The sequence below is a fragment of the Cherax quadricarinatus genome, chromosome 91 (genome assembly GCF_038502225.1).
Source record: "Cherax quadricarinatus isolate ZL_2023a chromosome 91, ASM3850222v1, whole genome shotgun sequence".
Lineage (NCBI taxonomy): Eukaryota > Metazoa > Arthropoda > Malacostraca > Decapoda > Parastacidae > Cherax > Cherax quadricarinatus.
This window is the reverse complement of record NC_091382.1, coordinates 4,356,650-4,373,119: the sequence shown is the minus strand read 5'-3', so window position 1 is coordinate 4,373,119 and position 16,470 is coordinate 4,356,650. Positions and strand designations below refer to the sequence as shown.

The following is a 16,470-nucleotide window of genomic DNA, read 5'->3' as shown; positions in this document are numbered from 1 at the left end:
TACAAATGCAGTAAAGATGTGTTTATGATTTTATAAAGCCCATTATGTGGGTGAAAAGTTGTCAACGAAGGATGGCAAATTATTGCATTTGTGTAAATTTTTCCAACTCCAGTAAGTAATCTAGGAAATCTGAAAGCTAGAAAAATATTTTAAAGAAGGTATTATTGCATGTTTTCACTCATTAGAAAACTCTTGTCTTTTTAATATTATAACCTTTATTTTTTCTATATTTTTGTAGTGTCCAAAACCTTCTAGTAATTACCCTATAAAAAATTACCTTTTATCATTGATTACAGTTAATATATATTATCATGGAGTTCTTATCCAGTGTAAGAGTATAGTATTTGCTACTCTTAGTTTTTTAATTTCTAAAATGATCTGTCATGGTCAATGTTTGCACACTGATATTTACAGACGTGGGAAACCTCTGTACCTGAGTGAAGACCGCTACCGCCTACTGGAACAACAGTGGCTGTCACATTCTTTTGACCACACCAACCGGAGCTGGATCTGGCACAGAGATATCCTTTGAGGGATCGAATCATTGTAATTGCAAAGAATAGCCTTGTTATCCTGAAGGTTTAAAGTAAGCTAAAGTAAAGGTAACATATTTGATTTTTTGGTATAACCAGGGAGCCTATGACCTTTGCTTTAGTGTAGAATACTGATTTTTAAGGATAGAACACCTGTTGCTCTACAGAAAATTTGGCCTCCATTTTGTTTTGTGTACAAATTGTTGTAGTCAATGGATTTACCACTAATATGGCTTTAATTCAGAAATTTTGGATGCAGTTTAAACTTAATAAACTGACATATTGTACGTACTCATGTAATCTAAATGTAACTAAATAACTATTATCAAAGTTGGCTTCTAAGGATGCAAGATGTTTTCAGATAATAGGTATTGTTTAGAGTGTTGGTCATGGTTCAGAGACAACATGATATCTCAGGACATCATTTTTCTGGTTGACGAAGGTGTTGGAGTGATGCATCCCCTGCAACACTTACAACTGGTTCACAACTAATGCTTTAATACTCAGACAGAACTTGGTTGCCAATATTTCTTGGAGTGAAATATTCTTTGCTTTTACAATGATTATTTTAAGACATTTTTTTTTTTTTTTTTTTTTTTTTTTTTTTTTTTTTTCAAAAAAATTGAAAGAGAAAATATAACTGATGATTATATTGCACATGTATATCTTTATCTAATTAAATTGGGTAATAGTTATGCAGAGGGAGAGTATTAATATTGGTTAACAGTGAAGACAAGAGTCTCCAATGTAACCTTTTGTAACTACGAATTGTGATAATGTATACAGCTATTTTGTTTTCAAAGAAAACGTCCAAGATGTCGAACCGAATATCATTCGGATTAAATTTTCTTTTATGTTAGGGTACTTTTTTAAACTTGCATAGAATAATTAGGTAATTATTTCTCATACTTTGTCTCTTAACTAGAAACTCTGAACAATGTTTTGTGATAAGAGAAGGTGAGCATTTAATGGTTGATATGGGTCTGGTGTGTCAGAGGAGAGAGCACCGTGTACTTTATCTATCACTCAGATTTTATCATTTATGTACATTTGCACACACATTTACACAAAAGATTTCTTTGTATATTGCACATATGATGCAAATATGCCATCATGGGCATTCAGGATATAAATGTTCATAAATCTAATTTCTTTAAAGTAAGATGTGAATATCTTATCTTGACCTGGTGACTGGCCATTTACAACAGTGCTCATTTCTCTAGTGAAAGTTTCCATGTGAGAAATGTCATCTTTAGTAAGTTAATGATTTAGAGCCAAATTCATACCCATTATTGTTTAATCTGCATATACCATACATGTTAGAATTATGAGTTGGGTAATTTAATAAGAGCTCAAGTAATTCTTAAGTAAACTGTATAAAGAAGATCACTTGTACACATTGTATAAATAGGCCATGTACATAGGAGAAAGTCGTATTAATAAGCAACTAGGGAGTGGAAAGCTATAAGCACAAGAACTGTATTCATATATATGCTCTGGAAATAATTATATGATATTATGAAGAGAAGAATATCACTCTTTAGTTTTCTGTCCCTAATAAACAATTTAAAATGTAGGCCTCATTGGTTCTTATTTAACCAAAAGATTTATCACTGACCAGAAAATATGAGTGCTGTACATTTTCACCTTATTTTGAAACCCTCTTAAACAAATTAAAAGGATATATATGAGAAGAATTTTATAAATGCAGGTCAAATGACCTGAGTTTGAGGTAGGAACAGGTAATATCACAGCAAGGGTAGTGATGGCATCAGGTTTCCACTGACTTATGCTATGTTGAAATGTAGTCATGGTTCAGTCATAGCCAACTTGAGGATTTTGCACCTGTATGTGCAATTTCTTCTATATATATATATATAATGGAAGCACAGCTTCCTTGTTAATATGGTTATGATTCTTAACATGCTGGTGAAACTGCAGAATTGTCTTATGCATATCTAACAAATCTCTGTGTTCAGATACTCCAGTGATTTCTACCTATTTGCCCTCTGTATAATTGGTTACGGTCTTTATACATAATTTCGTATACAGTGAGTGCTATCTCTACAATTTTTTTTTAAATGGATGAATAAAACACACAAATAGTTTAAGGATCTTTATTAGGGAATTTAGAAAATACAAAACATCAGTATCTGATTATTTGACCTTTTGCTTTCACTACATTTTTACTCCTTTCCATTTCGTACATGATTGGCAACAAACTATTTTTTTTCTGTTGCACACCAAAGATTTTTTTTGTGGAGCTTGTACATCAAGGGATTTTCATTTCTTATTTTTTTAAAACCACAGGTTACATAATTACTGTTTTTACGATAATGAGGAACAGTTGTGTTGCAAGTAGGATTTACATTTTTCACATTCTTGTCTATGCCTTGTGTTTTGCAATCATTTTTCTTATTGGCTGCGTAATAACTGGCTTGACCTTTATTATATTAACCGCTCCGGATAACAGTCTTTTGAATGGTGCAGTGATATATTCATTTTCTAAAATGCTCTGGACAACAGTCTCAGTTCACATTGGAGCACACCTAAGATTACACTCCTCTTAAGTTGGTCACAGTTTTGACCAAAAGAAGTGTAGATAATTGTCTAAATATTTTGCTTTATGGCAGATAGTTGGATAAATACAGTTGAAGACTCTTAAACTACATTCACTTGTAAGACGAAGAATGAGGGGAGACATGATCGAAGTGTACAAGTGGAAGATGGGTATTAACAAAGGGGATATAAATAAGGTTTTGAGGATATCTCTCCAAGAGAGAACCCGCAGTAATGGATTCAAATTGGACAAGTTTAGATTTAGAAAGGATATAGGAAAGTATTGGCTTAGAAATATAGTAGTTGATGAGTGGAACAGTCTTCCTAGTTGGGTTATTGAGGCTAAAACCTTGGGAAGGTTCAAATTTAGGTTGGATAAATACATGAGCGAGAGGTGTTGGATTTGAACGGGACTTGCATATATTAGTGGATAGAGTTATCAGACCTTATTTCTTGGGTAGCATTGAAAATTTGGTTGGGCAAATGTTTTGTTAGCGGGATAGATTGTAAAGGACCTGCCTAGTATGGGCCAACAGGCCTGCTGCAGTGTTCCTCCTTTCTTATGTTCTTGTTATGTTCTTATGAAGCAAATTACACAAAATTAATAGCATATAGGAAAAGTAGTATTATGTTCCAAATATCTCAGAGTTAATGCCTCAGTATTTATTTTTCTCTTAAACAGTAAGTAATACAGTGCAACTTAATTCACAGTCAGGCAGACCTCGCTTGTATGATTTAAATAGTAAAGGAAAGGCAGAGGAAATGCATTGTTGTTGGTTTATTAGACTGGCATGGATGGTTCTGGTTTTTTGTAGATGTTGATTGAGATTTGTCAGTAGAAGATGGTTGTCTTGTAGTGGCTAGGTATTCTGTAATGTGTCAAGCTTGTGTTACCCTCCATTGCATTACAGGGATGACTATATAATATCATTAGCTGTTTGAGACCAAGTTTCAAAATAAGGCTCCTGTCTATGACAAGAAAATTCCCTCAACTCTTTTGCATCTCTTTTGGGTACTGATCAACTCTAGCAGTTTTTCTGCATTTGGTTTACTACCATTTTCTATCAGTTCATTTATTTAGTCTCTCAGTATATCTTCAAAGTCCTTGACTTTCACACTGCTGACCATATCAACAATTTGGTGGCTCTGACTCCTGTATTTGGGTTTAAAAACCCTGGAAATTATTCACCACAGAACCAATGTTGAATTTAATTAATTAAGAGTTTGTGACTCTTTATGACAGGGTGCTGTGCATCCTATGGGCCATCAGATTATTGCATGTTTTATATGTACAGAAATTTTGAAATAAAGAATTATAATGAACAAAAAGGCACAATACCCTTTCCTGCTCACCTGTTTACCTGGAGAGAGTTCCGGGGGTCAGCGCCCCCTTTGGCCCGGTCTGTGACCAGACCTCATATATAAAGAATTGTAATCTTTAACTCATGGCAGAATTCTGGCACACCAGTCTCAAAGCTGTCATTCATTCATCATTTGACTAGACATGTAAAATTTTGAGACTGATAAATAATTAACATCATTCCATTAAATTCAGAAACATTTTAATTGCATTGATGGTAATATTAAAATCACAGTGTATGAAAGAGAGTTTTCCCTCTCTCTCTCTCTCTCTCTCTCTCTCTCTTTTTTACACAGGGTTTGACCAGGTTAGGTTGAGGGTTCTCTACACAGGGTTTGACAAGGTTAAGGATCCTAGCTTTATTGACAAGCTATTTTCAGGTTAAGGATTCCTAACTTTATTGGCAAGCTGAAGGCTATTACCTACATCAGCTCATTTGAAAGCATTTTTATTGTTATGAGACATATAAGTAGGGAACAGGATGAAGTTGGAGCCATCTGTGGGCCAGCATTTTCATTTGATCAACTGACTTTATCTCGTTGACATCATTATGCTGTACGAATGTGTTCCATACTCGAGTCATCCTGGGTATATATGATCTCAGGTGGAGTGATGTTCTGGAGAAGGGTACAGCCGGAGTGATGTTCTGGAGAAGGGTACAGCCAGAGTGAAGTTGCTGCTTTCTGCCCGTCTTGTGGCATAAAAGCTTGTTTCATGCTGTCCTCGAAGTGGATCCAAGTGTGGTACTTTGACAATATTGGCCTTGTACATAACAGTAAGGCCACCCACATCCCTCCTATGTTGAAGGCTCTGCTGAAATGACAGATCTATCCAGGATGGGTCCAGGCAAGAGATGAGGACGTGCCTTGCTCTGTTCTCTACTCTGTCAAGCAGTCACAGATGAGAGAGGGGCAGACAAACCAAGAAAGTGGAGCATACTCAAGGTGTGGAGCGCATTGTGCCTCGTACATAATCTTGTAACCCCTACTGTCAAGCAGATCACGATAGGCGAAGTGCTGTAAGCTTCCTGGCTGCCTTGTTTGCAAGATTTACAACATGGCTCTTCATGGTTAGTATAGAGTCAAATTTCACCCCAAGGATATCAACTTCTTCTCCAGGTGCCAACACCCTCCCATTCATCCTTACTACTGCACCAGCATTACCATCATGGTGCCTAGAGACGATCATCATTCTCTCTCTCTCTCTCTCTCTCTCTCTCTCTCTCTCTCTCTCTCTCTCTCTCTCTCTCTCTCTCTCTCTCTCTCTCTCTCTCAATCTCTCTCTCTCTCTCAATCTCTCTCTCTCTCTCAATCTCTCTCTCTCTCAATCTCTCTCTCTCTCTCTCAATCTCTCAATCTCTCTCAATCTCTCAATCTCTCTCAATCTCTCAATCTCTCTCAATCTCTCTCTCTCTCAATCTCTCTCAATCTCTCTCTCTCAATCTCTCTCTCTCTCAATCTCTCTCTACAGGGTTTGACAAGGTTAAGGATCCCTAGCTTTATTGACAGCAATATTACAGGTTAAGGATTCCTAACTTTGTTAGCAAGCTAAGAGCTGTTACCTACATCAGCTCATTTGAAAGCATTTTTATTGTTATGAGACATACAAGTACGGAACAGGATGAAGTTGGAGCCATCTGTGGGCCAGCATTTTCATTTGATCAACTGACTTTATCTCGTTGACATCATTATGCTGTACGAATGTGTTCCATACCCGAGTCATCCTGGGTATGTATGATCTCAGATGGAGTGATGTTCTGGAGAAGGGTACAGCCAGAGTGAAGTTGCTGCTTTCTGCCCATCTTGTGGCATAAAAGCTTGTTTCACGCTGTCCTCGAAGTGGATCCAAATGTGGTATTTTGACAATATTGGCCTTGTACATAACAGTAAGGCCACCCACATCCCTCCTATGTTGAAGGCTCTGCTCAATCTCTCTCTCTCTCAATCTCTCTCTCAATCTCTCCCTCTCTCAATCTCTCCCTCAATCTCTCTCTCTCTCTCTCAATCTCTCTCTCTCTCTCTCAATCTCTCTCTCTCAATCTCTCTCTCTCTCTCTCAATCTCTCTCTCTCTCTCTCAATCTCTCTCTCTCTCTCTCAATCTCTCTCTCTCTCTCTCAATCTCTCTCTCTCTCTCTCAATCTCTCTCTCTCTCTCTCTCTCTCTCAATCTCTCTCTCTCTCAATCTCTCTCTCTCTCTCTCTCTCTCTCTCTCTCTCTCTCTCTCTCTCTCTCTCTCTCTCTCTCTCAATCTCTTTCTCTCTTAATCTGTCTCTCTCTCTCTCTCTCCCCTTCCCCCCTTCCTAAAAAGTGAGCAGACTTTAAGCTTGTAACTGAGTTTACTTACTAGGATTACAGTCATTCCTGCTGAATTTCTCATTACACATGCGTATACTCTGCTGAAGTGAATGACATTTATTGAAAGGGGAAAACACTCCCAGGAAATGATGGAGGTATGCAATGAACTTAGACAATTTTTGAAGTTTTTATACAGATGAGAAAGACCCTCCCCCATGTATTATAATGCATAGCAGTAGACTCGTGATTAAAAATCCCACTTCTAAGTGAGCTACAGATATATCAGGAAACATTTCCTCGACATATAAGTGGAATCATCTAAACAGTGCCATATTAGAAATGGACTCCATGCAAAGATTCAAAAATAGAGATGAACGACTGTCACTTCAGTTGGTCAAACATTAAGATTTGGATTTAAGTGTCAGAGCTCATCCTCTGGAGACTCGAGTAGGAAATTGCCTTACTTTTCGTGTCCTAGCCAACAAGTTAAAAGCAATGAAGTCTGTTGTATCCTTTGTTTCTGAGAGCACATTGTATACCATCTGTTATATAGATGAAAAAACTCTGTAGAGTATATAATATTTTAACAGGTGTACATGATCCTTAGTGGTTCATGTTACAAGTTCATTTTGTTCCTCGATTTTTTCTTTTTACAGTTCGAGCTTCCATGTTTAATGATTTTTAGTAAATGCATAGTCTTAATTTATAATGAAAATAAGGAGGGGGGTATAAAACAAAATCCTGTCATAGGATGGGCATAAGTATAACCAACAAATACAGTAAGTCTTACAGATTAATAGTCAAAATTAAGCCCAGGGCTAAGGAAAAACAAATTTTTTTTGCCCCCTTGCAAACTATGTCTCGATGAACAGTATAAGGTAAAGCAGGTAGATTGAATAAGTGTGTATAGCAACACTAGAGATGTTGGATCAATCAATGATAATAATGCTGTATTCTCTTGTGTATATGACTACACTCACAACATAGATTTTAATCACCAAAAACTGGTCTTTTAAATCTTAATGATTATACTGTATAAAACACCAGATTGTGCAATATAATGTCATTTGCATCAGTTGTAAACTTCAGTTTGTCAGAAGGATAATTTATTATGATAATTCACACTGATGTCAATGAAGGTTTCATCAAGGGTCAGTGATGTCAGGTCACTCATAAGTCATGAAGACACTGTTCTTCTCAATTCAGTTCAGCTGAAGAGGCTACATAATGTATTCAAATTTTCTGGTCTAATGTCTTCATTAATAATGGGTCTTCAAAAAATTTTTGCATTACTGTGAAAATTCCAATATGTAATATTAATGTTCATACACACAATACACAAACATAACAGTTCATGTAAATATGAAAGTGGAACCTCATTGCAGAATTGTGGATTGTTATTTAGTTTTAAAGTACTGTATACTGAATTATAATTAATGTATATGTAATGTGTAGGTACTTGACACAAATAAGAGTAGCTTACCATATGATATTTATTTACATTATTGTTTACATGTTATAGTTGTAGTTGCTGTGGTTTTCTTTGCTGGGAAGAAATGTATCCCCCCAGTATCTAATTTCACCTCATTTATACTTTTTGCATCATTTGTAGATTTTTCCTGCATTCACAGTAAAATATCTCGCAGAATGTTCCTTGAAGTTTTGGCGTGTGATTATCTCACTTTCGTGAACCAGCAATGACGTATAGCAGAAATGCTGAATTTTTTATTAATTAATGTGGGTTTATATGTAAGTGAGCTCCGTGTTTTCATTCGGGAAATACAGTAGTTTAAAATTGATAATAGTGCATTGAGTTACAGTAGCTCAATTTAGGAACTTTCTGATATTTCAGCATTGTTACCCCTTTTTTTTTATGTAATACAATCGTACTATTTACATGACTTTAGAGGTGTGGTCTTGTTAACCTGAATGCTAAAATCCACGTCTTGATTGACTGAGCCTATGTTTCTACAACTGTATTACTAAATTGTCTTTGTTAATACTGGAGAGAAATTTTGTCTGATTCACCATGTTAGTTGGTGCTTTAGTATTTTATCTGTCAGGAAAGAGGGTGTGTATTTTCTGATATGGGTCTTAGTCATATGATGACCTGTGAACTTGAGCTTTTGGTCATATGACCAAGACTTTCTGCTACAGTAGTGTGCAGATTAATTAGGACAGGAGTAATTTTTGTGATTATTTCGAAATATGTCTTAGTCTCTGGCTTTATGTAACTTGTGTTCTTTTCTTTTCAGCAGTGTGTGTTACTGACTTTTGGCAATCATCCAACTGTGATGTTACTCTGCAACTCTCACCAGTGCTACAACAGCTGTTGTTCTGTAAGGCTATTCCTGCAAGTGTGAGTGAATGTGGTTTTCCCCAAATTCTCCCTTTCAATTCATGATTACCACTGAAATTCATGATGAATGTTACACCTAGGAAGCGTACAAGTATTGTAGCTCTTAGAAAAGATGCTGATTTGAGTATCAAACAGATAACTGAAAATTTGAGCCCAGCAAAGTCAACTGTTGGTTGGATTCTGAAGAGGTGACAACACTGGTGATTGTGGAGTGCTGTGTTGGGGAAGATGTGGAATACAATGCAAGACAACACCTTACAATGACAAGGTTATCATAAGTAGTGTGAAGGATCCCAAGAAAACCAGCAAAGATCTACAGAGAGATTTGGCTTCAGCTGGTATAAATGTTGATTCTTCAACTGTTTGATGAAGGCTCCTTGAAGTTGGCAGAACTGCCAGAAAGCTGGTAAAGAAACAATTAGTGGCTGCTGCTGTGAAGAAAAAACAGTTGTCGTAGGCACTCGATCATAAAAGATGGATGACAAATAAATGAAGAAAAGTTATATTTCCAGATGAGGTGCATTTTGAATTAATGGGTATAGATCAGTGGTAGTGAGACAGAGCAAAGACGAACCTTTACAGAATAAGCACATTTAACAAGTGCCAAAGCACCCACCTAAGATGTTTTAGGGTAGTTTTACTGCTAAAGGCCCTGGACGGCTTGTTATTGTTGATGGAACACTGAACAGTGACGAATACAAGGCAGTCCTGGCAACTCATTTGTTTCCCATTGTGGATAGAGACTTTTCTGATGGATAAGTCATTTTCCAGCAGGATCTTGCTCTATGCCACTTTCAAAAAAATGATGACAGTCTTTGAAGAGGGTGGGCTAAGCATTCTAAATTGGCCTGGAAACTCTCCTGACCTCAATTCAGTTAAGAATACATGGGTAATAACCAAATGCAGGATCGCAAAACAGGACTGTTCAACTGTGGAGAAGCTAATTGCTGTTATTAGGACCTGGTACCATGACAAAGAACTTGCCAAAATGTGTTAAACATTGGTCAGTTTTATGCCAAGGCATGTAGCAGTGCTTATAACAGCAAAGGGTAGTCATATCTCTGATTAAATCAATTATCTGTCAAATCATTGCTGTGTATTTTTCAATTAATATGCACACTACTGTGGCTTATCAGTCCACCTCATAAAAAATGAAAGATCACATGTCGCAGCTTTAATCTTTGACTCATAAATAGTTTACTTAAATAGGCTTTTATATATGCAGGAAAAACTATGCATAAATTGATCATTAGTTTATCATTATCTACATTTTTTTTTTAACACACTGTTTGTCTCCTACTGAAGTACTGTGACCCAAAAAAGAAGCACTTTCACCATCATTCACACTATCGCTGTCTTGCCAGAGGCGTGCAGATACGAGAATTCAGATGTCCCTCCAAGCAACAAATATCCCCACATATATTTATGTATTCATGAATTTCATATACAGTATATGCAAGTTCCATCACATTTTTTGCCACCCCTGTCCTAAAGTTCCATAAGTTTGTGAAACATTTCATTCCATAAAGTTCCATCAGTAAAATAGCTGAGGATTATCCTCTCTGAGCAATAAATTTATATATTATTGAGCAGTCTTATAACAAATTATACTTTGTACAGTGGAACCTCAAAAATCAAACTTAATCCGTTCCAGGAGCTTGTTCTAAATTCGAAAAGTCTGAAATTCGAAGCAATATTTCCCATAAGAAATAATGGAAATACAATTAATCCGTTCCAGAAACCCAAAAATATTCACACAAAAAATACATTTTATAGAGATTAATTACAGTTTTACATACAACAAACACTATAGTTTTTAATTATGTATAGTAATACATATAAAATAACATTTTTACTTACCTTTATTGAAGATTGATGATGGCATCTGGAAGATAGGGAGGAGGAGAGAGGGAGTTGGGGTTAGTGTTTGGAAGGAGAATCCCCCTCCATGAGGACTTCAGGTAAAGCCCTCTCTGGGGTTACTTCCCTTCTGTCTTTTAATGTCACTGGACCCGTCTCACAAAATAACTGTCCACAGTCCTTTGTTTCTGGCACCTCTTTAACATTTCCCTAAAATGGGACATGGTTCTGTCACTGAACTTGTTGCAAAGATGGCTTGCTTCAGCTTGCTCAGGGTGGTACTTCTGCACAAACATTTGGACATCATTCCACTTGGCACAAATCTCCTTAATCTTTGAAGAAGGCACCTCATCCACTCCCTATATTAAAACCTTTCGCAACATCAGCTTCCTTGATTTGTTCTTTCTTTGTCAGGATAGAACCGATGGTCAACTTGTTTTTCCCATACATCCTGGCAAGCTCAACAAGTCTCGCACCACTCTCATACTTCTGTATTATTTCCTTCTTCACATCTATGGTGTTTCTCACTTTCTTTACCACAGGGGTACCACTAGCAAGTTTCTTTGGGCCCATTGCAGCTTATTTCACAGTCCCACAAGCACTAAACACAACGAAATAATCGTAAAATGCGTGAATGAGAGCGCAGGTTAATGTTCACTCAAGCATAAACAAAGCTAGACTGCTCACGGCGCCTGTGCGGGGACGCGGACAGAGCGGGCCGGCAGATAGGTCCCGTACCCGGCGGTCCGAAAATAGGGGTGCGTTCGATAATAGGGACACAGTTTGTCCGAAAAAATGGTCCTATTTTCGAAACGTTCGATATGTGATACGTTTGATTTTTGAGGTTCCACTGTAAAGAATTTTTTTCTTTCACTACAGTCACACTTATAATAACTGTACAGTATACAGTGGACCCCCGCATACCGATTTTAATCCGTGCAAGAGGGCTCATTGGTATGCGAAATAATCGGTATGCGAATGAATTTTCCCCATAAGAAATAATGGAAATCAAATTAATCCGTGCAAGACACCCAAAAGTATGAAAAAAAAATTTTACCACGTGAAATATACATTTTCCTACACACAAAGAGAAGGATACATGCACAATAGTAGAGTAGTACATGCACAGTATATATTGTGCATGTACTAGTCTACTAAATGAAGAATAAATGACACTTACCTTTATTGAAGATGCAGCAATGACTGATGAGACACTGTGTCCTGGGAGTGCCTTTTCCTCCTGAGTACTGTAGGTCCTGTTTGGCATTTTCTTCCAGAACATGCCTTATCACACTGTGTATGTCACTACGATTCTTAAATCTCTCAAACCAACCTTTGCTGGCTTTAAATTCACCAATATGAGCACTAGTTCCAGGCATTTTTCCCTGTTCACCTGGGTGTTAGTCAACTGGTGTGGGTTGCATCCTGGGAGACAAGATTAAGGACCCCAATGGAAATAAGTTAGACAGTCTTCGATGACACTGACTTTTTTGGGTTATCCTGGGTGGCAAATCCTCTGGGGTTAATTGTTTCTTGGTATATTCTCAATAAGCCACACCAACAACAGTGCTACAGCAGCAGCAGACGATGCTACAGCAGCAGCAGCAGCAGACGATGCTACAGCAGCAGCAGACAATGCTACAGCAGCAGCAGCAGCTGACAGTGCTACAGCAGCAGCAGACGATGCTACAGCAGCAGCAGCAGCAGACGATGCTACAGCAGCAGCAGCAGCTGACAGTGCTACAGCAGCAGCAGACAATGCTACAGCAGCAGCAGACGATGCTACCGCAGCAGTGGCAGCTGACAGTGCAGCAGCAGCAGCTGTACCACCAATAGTAGCGATGGTTGATTGGGGTTTATTATACAACCTGGCCAGCTCGGAGACACGCACTCCACTTTCATACTTATCAATTATCTTTTTCTTCATCTCTATAGTAATTCTCACCCTTATTGCTGTAGGGTTGGCACTAGAAGCTTTCTTGGGGCCCATGGTCACTTATTTTCCAGATAAAATCACCAAAAACACTGTAATACGAAATGTTACGATTGTATGCTTGGATGCTACTGCGGAGGCTGGCTGGTAAACAATGCCACCGGCGGAACATGTGAGGCTGGCTAAGGCTCACATTGGACGCGTCTCGGACGAACAGCGGTGAGCGGGTTTTTAAGCGGTATGCGAGGCAAAATTTTTGCGATTAAAGCAAGCGGTATGCGGATTAATCGTTATGTGATGCCAACGGTATGCGGGAGTCCACTGTATAAATTGTCATAATTGCTAACATTCATTTTCTATCCCAGTAGACTTTTATAACAAATGATTACATATAAACTTGTTAATGAATAATAACTTTATTATCCACCTCGAGTGAATGACATCAAGTATTGCATTACTGTATTTTAAATATAAAGTGTACAGTAAAATAGAAACTTGCTTAAATAAAGCATTGGAATGTGGTTGCCGAGATCAGTTTAGGGAACTGTTTATGAAGATGTGTACATTAATCATTAATGTGCATATTATTTATCATATTTCTTAGATTGCTGATGATAGCTTCTTCATATTAAAGTAATGTGTAACCTGGGAGAAATTTAATTAATAATTAAGGTTACGATTTTTTAAAGAGTCAGTACTGTAAGATACTCACCCCTGACTGCTATTTTGGAAGACCCTTCTGTGTAGACACTGAATTCTTAACTGAACCTGACCTGTTACTCCCTTTTTGACTTTCCTCTTTAACACGAGAGCCTACATTTCATGCTTCTACCCCCCCCCCCTTGTCCTTCATGTAGCGTTAGATGACCATGCGAGTTTAGCACTCGTGCGTGTATAATAATACTATCCAGTGTTGTCATAAATATACTAATACATGAATGATTTATGGCTTCAGAAAATAATAACAATATACACAGGGAGTGTTATTCAGTCAGATTACTTTAAATTCTGCTTTGTAGTATCTTTCAGAAATAAGAAGCCAGTCTTAAATAAATGTATACCTACATCTGCTGGATATTCTGCGGTGAATGCAAGGAAACCTTATTTTCACATTATTTATTACTTTTATCTTGCATGTATGTCTTCAGAGATTTAATTCATTCCAAGAAATGTTTATTGGAAGTTTTTTGAAATTAAATATAATCTAATATAACCACGAACGAGTGGTATTTAATCAGTAACAACACTGCGACTAGCCGAGGATACGAACCCGTGTTGTTTTAGCCCACCTCATGGTGAGTGAAAATTCATGACACACTAACTCACAGGACCATGAGGTGGGCTAAAACAACACGGGTTCGAATCCTCAGCTAATCGCAGATGTTATTGATTAAATAACCTAATATGAAGAAAACAGAGAAGACAAGGTAGTACAGAAATATATAATACTAAAAAAAGTTTACACTAGTATTGCATAGGCTTTGTTTTTTAATTTAATATTAATTTTTATGGCACAAGAAAATGATTGTGTATATTAAAGATTTGTGTCATGAATTTTGCTTTGCAGACATTAATTAGTAATCACAAGTACAGTCATCATGATCAGTAATTTTATCATTCATCATCTCATTTTTCCTTGGCTATTTTTTTCTGCCAGACTTGCAGTTTACCCTCATATATGACAGGTGTGTGAACTAGTCAGACTTGTTTTATGCTTCCCTAATAGATGTATATACAGTGCTATATATTCTAAAAAACCATCAGATGCATAATAAACATGATTAGGACAAATTATAATACAGCACAGCATATAAAATATCTGGTTGTGAATTTCTCTTACAGTCTGTTTAATATGTAGTAATTTACTAAATGAATTTGAATATAGCATATTGATTGATTGCAAAAACAGGGAATACCTTCACTAAGTCTGGAAATATTCAATTGGATTTTTTAGATTTATTACTAAATAATCATATGCATTACAGCACTGTATAGTGTATGTGCAAACACTTATAAAATAAGGAGCATGTCAGAGCTTAGGCCATGGGTGATGTTCCTAAATCAATTATCAGATGTACATAATTTATGCCTAAATGGCTTGAAAATGCATGTGTCATGTTGCAGATATTTTATCTACCATATGAGATAAAAAGTCTAGGCAATGATAGACTGTGTCAGATTGGAGGGAGGAGATATGAAGGAAGTGGATATACAATATTTAGACATACAGGAATGGATATGTCTATGGATGACAAGGTGAATCATAGAATAGATGAAGGGGAAAAGGTGGATGATATGTTGAAACATCTATGGAAAGAAACAAGTTTATTTGTGGAGGCAAAAAATAAAATGGAATGTACAAGAGTATAGTGGTACCAGCATTTTTATATGGGTGTGAGCCATGGATTTTGAACATTGCAGCAAGAAGGCTGCTGGAGACAATGGAGATGTCATGTTTGAAGAAATGACATCTCAGAAAATTCAGAGCATAGAAATCAAGAGGTGATGTGGTATCATCAATGGTATAATTCAGAAGTATATACCTGGAGGGTGTTCTGGGGGTCAACACCCCCACAGCCTGGTCCACGACCAGGCCTCGTGGATCAAGGCCTGATCAACCAGGGCGTTACTGCTGGCTACATGCAAACCAACATATGAACCACAATCTGGCTGGTCAGGTACTGACTTGAGGTGCCTGCCCAACTCCCTCTTGAAGACAGCCAGGGGTCTATTGGTAATCCACTTTATGTATGCTGGGAGGCAGTTGAACAATCTTGGGCCCTTGTCACTTATTGTGTTGTCTGTGTACTCACGGTGCCTCTCACTCAAGGTGAGGAGGAGGTTGCTGAGGTGGTTAGGACATAGAGAGTGGTAGCTTGACAGTGTATAAATCTGGGATGGAAGGTAGGAGGAGTAAAGGCCATCCCAGGAACAATTGGGAAGGGGGGTAAAGGAGACTGAATTTTAGGGGCTTGAGCATTCAGTGAGCGTGTACCTCTTATGACACGCATGGTTTACGGAGGAAGGATTCTTTTCTACTTCCCCATGGAAACATACATGCATACATATACATCTTTATTTATTTACTTAATTACTGGCTAACTATCTGTAATTATTTATTTGATTTTGAATTGGTTGATGAGTTTAAGCTCTGGTTCTTGGTAACTCATAAGTTTCAAGTAACTGATGTGAATTAACACCATCACTTTGTGAACCTTTATAGAGCTCACTTCCACTGTCTCAGTGCTCAACTCATTCCACTTCTATATAGATCTTATTTTATATAAATATTTTGTGATATCCCTGTAGCTCACTTGGTTGTAGAGGGAGGAACTATGTACAGAACAAGAGGATATACATGTAGTTGGTAATTACACAGTATTTTTGGGGGTCTGAAACAGACTAATCTAATTTACATTATTCCTTATGGGAAGAAATTCGTTCAGTAACAGCACTCAAACAACCTTCTGGAATGAAGTATGGGGTACCACTGTACTTGGGTATCAAAACAAAATTCTTAAGAATAAAAGTGGTAATGAGGTGGGGTGCATTGAGCAATGAAAAATGGAAG

General features: G+C 37.3%; 1 protein-coding gene across 3 annotated transcripts in view; it reads left to right on the top strand.

The window, feature by feature from the left end:
* Positions 1 to 2,364, top strand: part of Ubr3 (Ubr3 ubiquitin ligase) — a 187,638-nt gene extending 185,274 nt beyond the window's left edge. For all 3 annotated transcript variants that reach the window (XM_053800052.2, XM_053800053.2, XM_053800054.2), the window contains one exon: positions 415 to 2,364. In XM_053800052.2, coding sequence (XP_053656027.1) covers positions 415 to 532 — 118 coding nt within the window. In that variant the 3' untranslated portion in view covers positions 533 to 2,364. The remainder of the gene's footprint in view (positions 1 to 414) is intronic.
* Positions 2,365 to 16,470: the final 14,106 nt, after the last annotated feature.